We start from the raw sequence: 6,236 nt of genomic DNA on the forward strand, positions 1-6,236 counted from the left end.
TGAACGAACTCAAAGAATATATTTAGAGTCGATAAGTTTCTCGTTACATAAAACATTTCATCACCACGAACAACCAATCGTAAGACTTCTATGCGTGAAAAAATGACATCCATGAATTGAGAAAAGGACACCATAATAATATATTCTTTTTTGGAGAGACAGATTATGACGCAACTTATACAGGAATTACTGCGACAATATCTGATACATGGTCTTCTCAGAGTGTCGAATTCTTAACAAAATTTGCACGAGGACCTTTATTTAGGTGAGAGATAAATCTTGCTTACATGAGTAAATTAAGTGCGGCTTATAAAAAATCAGTTACAATTAGGATTAAAAATAAGATACAAGCATTGAACTCGTGAAAATTATGAACGCGACTAATTTAGCTAACAGGGACGTCGGGTGGAGATGCACTGGAAAAAGTTTATCAGTTTGTGGAATTATCTTATTAAAATTAAGTAAACCACAATCCCTTCATTCGTTCAACCAATTTACGACTGTTCAACAACCTCTTTCAAAATCTCGAACGCGGAATCCACAATTTTGACGGCCAAGGCTTCCTCCATTAGCTGCGTGTTGTACTGCAGTGAGTGCATGAGTTGACCGTTGAGCGACTGGAAGTTGCTACTCCACAAGATGGGTAACGCTTGCACCGCGGTCAGCTGGTCATAAAACAGAAGATCGACGTTTTCGACGAAGTTAGAAAGGATATCTGTAACGTCCCTCATGTTACTGGTAGAATAAGTCGCAATTTTTGGAGGAGGAGAATCAATTCCCTTCGAGTCAATAAAGAATCGGGGATTCTTTCCTGTTAATTCCATGAGTATATTTAGTTCCATGCTATTCATGCGGTTCAACTCATCCACAAAATCCTGGTGGAATTTTTTTACATGACTCCAAAAATTGGAACATATGTCTCTGGGAACATCGGTCGTGAGCGTCAAGACTCCCAAAGCTGTACCATATGCATTTGTAGCGTCATTGAAGTAGCGTCGTTGATCAACGCAGTGTCTGGAAGCAATCGGGTAACGATCCTGCATCAAAAAGGCATCTTGCAGAGCTTTAACTACACTCGCCTCCAACACTGAACAGAAGCCTGAGTGAACCGTGACGCCTTCTTCCTTGCAACGTTCCACAAACTTGGTGGTGGTAATACTGTCTAAGATGCGCGGTAGACTTACAATTTTAGGAAGTGTTTTGGACGGATGTTCATAGACTTGGCTTAAAAGAGCATCCGGAAAAAAAGTGTCTAACCTCTTTGAACGGGCTTTTAGAAGGTCTGGATTTTCACTGAATGTTCGATATATATCTTCAAAAATTACATTTTGCTTCGTTATATCGAGCATTTGTGCATACTGCTGGGACTCATCAATGGGGTTCCCCTCGATGACATCGTTCAAAAGCATCAAGACGTGTCGGATGATTCGCACGCAAGTGTAACCGTCGGTTATGCTGTGATGGAAGCTCATCACAATGTGGCTGACGTGAGGCAGTGTAATGAGTTTGTTATCCGCGCTTTCCATGGTCGTTAGCCTGATGTAGTCATCATGTTTGGGTGAAAGAGGAAGGAAACGCACGGCCCACACTGGTCCATTATTCATGTTGTACTTGTATCTGGCCATTTCTTCGAACACAGCTTTCACGTCCACATCCAGCAACGTCTGTGGATAGAAATAGTAGCATATATTTACACTAGTCACTAGTTTGAGCTTGCTACATAGGCGCGAATCCAATATTGCTGAAAACTGCCACCATGTTTTCGGTCACCAAAAGATATTTTAAGAAGATCATTACTTCAAACAACACCAAAAGATCTGATAAGTTGGCCAATTCTCCAAACAAATGTAGAATAATACTCACCTGAGTACCAAATTGAGAACATTATAGTATCACATACAGTATAACAATAGACAAGCGGAGAAAAAATTTGATTCATTTGATATTCATTGGCTGTTCATGAGAACGCAAAGCTAACTAGATATTGTTCCATTCACTAATTAAAATCTCTAAAATATATTTTCTTATTTTTTTCAGAGCTGAGCCTCATTCGTTCAGACGGAACGTAACGTACCACACCCCGAATATGTCAACATTAATTTATATGCATAACAAGATAATTGAGAAAACTTATATCACCTTCTTCATGGTTTAGTACCATACGAGTATGAGAATATTTACAATGGGCACAGGACATTTTCGTCCTTTTTTATCCATTTTCGTCATTACACATTGTCTTTAATGAAAATATTGTATATTATGTATCTTTTTGACATTGTTTGGAATTGCTTAAATAGTGTAATAGCATGTTTCTAAAAGTAAACGTATGAATAAACTCCGTTTATAAAGCTTTATAACAACCTGTAAGTCGATATTTTGATGGTGCTTCATCTCTCTCAGCCACAGCTGCCCATCGCGCTCGGCTGGCACCATGCGTAAGTTGATTGTCTTCCTGCAGGCATGAAGAGTACGATTGAAGCAAAACCTCTTGCTTTATTATTGGTTGGTTGAAATTATAAAATTCTTTTTGACAAACTAGGATATACGATCAACCATGAACGGGATCTTGGACGGGATCAATGGGAAACTGGTTCAATTGTTGACCATATGATGATATGAAGAACTTAATCTTAAAGTTTTAGAATCTATAAATTTGACCATATCTCAAAATTTGATGAGGATTGATTTGTGGTGTGCATGTAAGCAGTTACCCACCGGAAGAGGAGCGTGAACACTCTTCTAACATCTTCTTCTGTAGTTGGTCGAGACGTCGCAATGCGCACAACATAGCTAATGCCGTAGTTGTGGTTGTCGTACAAGTAGGCTGAATGGTTCTCCAACTCTCCGAGTGGACGATACCATCCTTCATACAAGCTCATCTGTAAACATGTCTGGTTAAACCAAACAAAGGTAATGGAAAATACTAGATCTCGAACATCGGGCTGGTGGGTTTGATGACAATAAATTCATGTGAAAAAACTTCTTAAACAAAACCTTGAATGAATGTGTTTTCTACCGTTATCAATAAACGTTTACGAAACTTGATGGGAATTTTCCGATACATTAATCACTTACCGGCACTCTGATACCTGATTTAAAATGGTAATATCTGACACTGCGTATGATTACTCAAATAAAATGTTGCCCATTGGTCTTTCGTTTCATTCTATACCGTAAACGGCTGAAAATATATAATTTCGCCTTTTCTACAAGTGCGCGAATGGATGACAGACTAATATCCAATGGAAACATACGTTTGTTTGCAGACTCGAATTTTCGATGTTATGGTGTTGAAACTCGCGAATATTAACAACCCTCGGCATTTAGTCTATCGTTACTTCGTTCGCTAAATAGCGTTGGTACGGAATGGCTGCACAACGAATTTTGATAGCGTAGAATATATTCAATTCACGCTGAGACAACCATCATATAATAATCCAATGGCAACCATTTTATATAATAGTGTTTTGTGACCAACATCACATGATCACTACTTAACAACCATCATAAAATCACTCTTAGAAAAATACCGCTAATTGCGAACCTCTTCCGATGCTCTGCAAGCCACTCACACACACTAAAGCTTAGGAACAGGATGGACTGCACGCTGACCAGTGTTACAAAACAATACATTTCCTGGGTACCCGCAGCATATCTTAGGTAGGCTTGTCACCGGATGACAATTGATAACGAGTTTTCAGGATCCAGTTATTACTGTAAAGCATTCGGCATGAGTTAGCACGCAGAAGAATAATCAATAATATCGGCAGATTAGTTTTTCGTTTCGTCTCATCATGTTACATGATACATAAAACTGTTGAAGAAAATCATAAGATTTCCCAAGCTCATCGACGACTTAGGCTGAACAACGGAAATCCCCCTTTGTCGTGACCTACACAAGCATATAGTTCTTTCCCAAAACAATCTAATAGTCACAAGTGCATTTCGTTCCAAAAAAAATGTTAAGCTTGCATATATTAATATTTTTTAACCGCAGGTGGCCATGCACATCAATAAACTTATTTTCGTAAAAGAAATATTAATATTATCGGATATCTATAAAACTTGTAAGAGAAGCCGCCCCAGAATTATTCCCAAATTTAGCAGACTGGAGCTGATGCCAGACACCACTAACCTTATCCTCAGGGGAGCAGCTGCGATGTGAGGGCCTCTCGCTTGATAAGTGGAAACCTTGACTGCCGGCTATGCTTCGGCATCACAAGCTTCGACATCAGGCAATGCCACGAAACTGTTCTCGTTCGCGCTCAAAAGTACTTACGAAAAAAATACTTAAGTAAGGTGATTTGCAAAAGCGTTGTTACTGTAATGCACATTAGACTTCGAAAGTTCATAGAAAAATGTCAATGATTTGTCTATCTTAACAGCAGCTTTGGGTACGGGTACCTTGGTTTGAGAGTATAAGAATCTGCTTCGCAATATAAAATAATAGCAGAGCAAATTCCAATGGTGCCTTTATGTCTGGGGCATGTAAATATTATTGGTAAATTGTTGAATCACTAAACTTTCGCTCTAACAACGCTTTTTTTTAAATTTTGCTATGATGACTCCAGACTCTAGAGCATTCATTTTTCATTCGTTACGGGTTGACCATACAAAATGATTACGTGTCATGATAGTAAAAGTTTGTAAACTATATAATGATTATATTAATGGATTAAAATTCTTGAAATTCACGTTCTCCCTAACATGGTGCTGCTCGTATTGATGGTATTTTCAACTGATTTCTAGCAAGAAATGGCATTGCATCGGGTTGGTATTAGCTTTAGCCTATAAGCTGAGGCTGTTTATTACTGCAGGAAGTATGAACAGGTTTTTAGCGGGAAGCTGCCGTAGATGCTGTATGTGGGAGACATAGTCTTTCAATACCTTCGATTCCTAAGCTACGACTAACGTAGAAGAATTTTCCGAACTTAGAAACAACTTCATATGCAGGTTGCGAAACTGCGCAACAGAAACGGCACTATGAATTTGAATTAATTGTTCCATCCTGAATAAATAATAGTTGCAACAGCGAGATTATGTTGAATATGAATAAATGACAGTTGTAACAGTGTGAAAAATATGTTGTTTTAGCGTGGCAATAGATTAATCGTTATTGAATAATCATGTAATCCATCTAGCATACACCAGAAACACCTTACTCAGCAATGCTTCGTTATCATAAGAAAGGATAAAAGATATCGTTTTATGCTATCTTATCAAAGCGAGTTTGGGTACGCAATAAAATAATGCACTTTTCATGCACTTCTAGATATTGTATATAGTATATATTTACGGCACTCTTTTAACATTATAATTTGCCTTTAAAAAAACATAGATTATTTATTTATGTTTTAGAATTCAGGGAACATATTGGACGGAATGTTCAACATCGCGAGCTGGGATAATCACCACATATTATATATATTCAAGAACCACGACGAAGATTTTGAGATTAGGATGCAGTATACACACATAAGCGTTGGTCACTCATAATTATATGGCTTCTCTATGTGCTGCGAAGGTCAAGTTCTGGGAACAATGTACGTACAAGAGGAGCTGCATATCTCGGGCTCTAATTGTGTCCTTGAGCGACGCTTGTTGACCATCTGCCGACGCTGTAGCACAATGAGATTAACTGTAGCACATCGTGTATCTCTCGCGTCGATAAATTGATTATCAGTTTATATCAGTTATCAGTGATATTATATGTTAATCAGTGAAAAAATGTTTAGTTACCGTCAAGTCATTCATGTACTACTCTTCTATTGAATTAATAATTTTTGTACGGGCGCCCATACCCGAGGCAAGTAGAGTCACTTCACTTTTAAGCGATCGCAACGCGGACGCTCTTATTAATTTTTCTAGCTTACTGCTGTCTACACGAAACAAGGACAAGTATAGGGGCGCTCGGGTAGATGGATTATTAAGTTTATCTAGAACATGAGGAAGTTCACACGATACATTACCCAAAGATTGTAAGTTAGACGAGCATTAAGAATCCATCTGACTTGAAGACCTCAATAATAGAAATGTATATTGCCTTAGGCTTAGAGAGATGAAATGGGCCATCTGATTCGTTCATATTACTCCAGTCAAAAATAAAAGAACAATTAAGTCTTTGGAAACGCTGGCGATGAGACAGATATATTTTCATGACAGTAATGTAGACTATATGTTTCAGGATTTTCAAATTTTATCTAACATAAATTTCTCAGTCTTCTTTCAAGGAATAA

General features: G+C 38.0%; 1 protein-coding gene across 1 annotated transcript; it reads right to left on the bottom strand.

Annotated features, from left to right (window-relative positions):
- Positions 1 to 4,149, bottom strand: LOC108675537. The gene is made up of 4 exons (XM_018163557.2): positions 4,136 to 4,149; positions 2,716 to 2,879; positions 2,362 to 2,452; positions 1 to 1,664 (listed from the first exon to the last, which is right to left on the bottom strand). Exons 2-4 carry the CDS (start codon positions 2,877 to 2,879, stop codon positions 495 to 497), a joined length of 1,425 nt encoding a protein of 474 aa, XP_018019046.1. The 5' UTR covers positions 4,136 to 4,149; the 3' UTR covers positions 1 to 494.
- Between the last annotated feature and the right edge of the window lie 2,087 nt (positions 4,150 to 6,236).

Source organism: Hyalella azteca, unplaced genomic scaffold, assembly GCF_000764305.2.
Source record: "Hyalella azteca isolate HAZT.00-mixed unplaced genomic scaffold, Hazt_2.0.2 contig16937, whole genome shotgun sequence".
NCBI lineage: Eukaryota > Metazoa > Arthropoda > Malacostraca > Amphipoda > Hyalellidae > Hyalella > Hyalella azteca.

Excerpts from the sequence above, each read along its gene's own strand:
- LOC108675537 (XM_018163557.2), bottom strand. The coding sequence starts at position 2,879 with ATGAGCTTGTATGAAGGATGGTATCGTCCACTCGGAGAGTTGGAGAAC. Across the intron at positions 2,453-2,715 it reads GTGTTCACGCTCCTCTTCCG|GAAGACAATCAACTTACGCA; the intron begins GTGGGTAACTGC and ends TCATGCCTGCAG. Across the intron at positions 1,665-2,361 it reads ATCAAAATATCGACTTACAG|ACGTTGCTGGATGTGGACGT; the intron begins GTTGTTATAAAG and ends TTCTATCCACAG.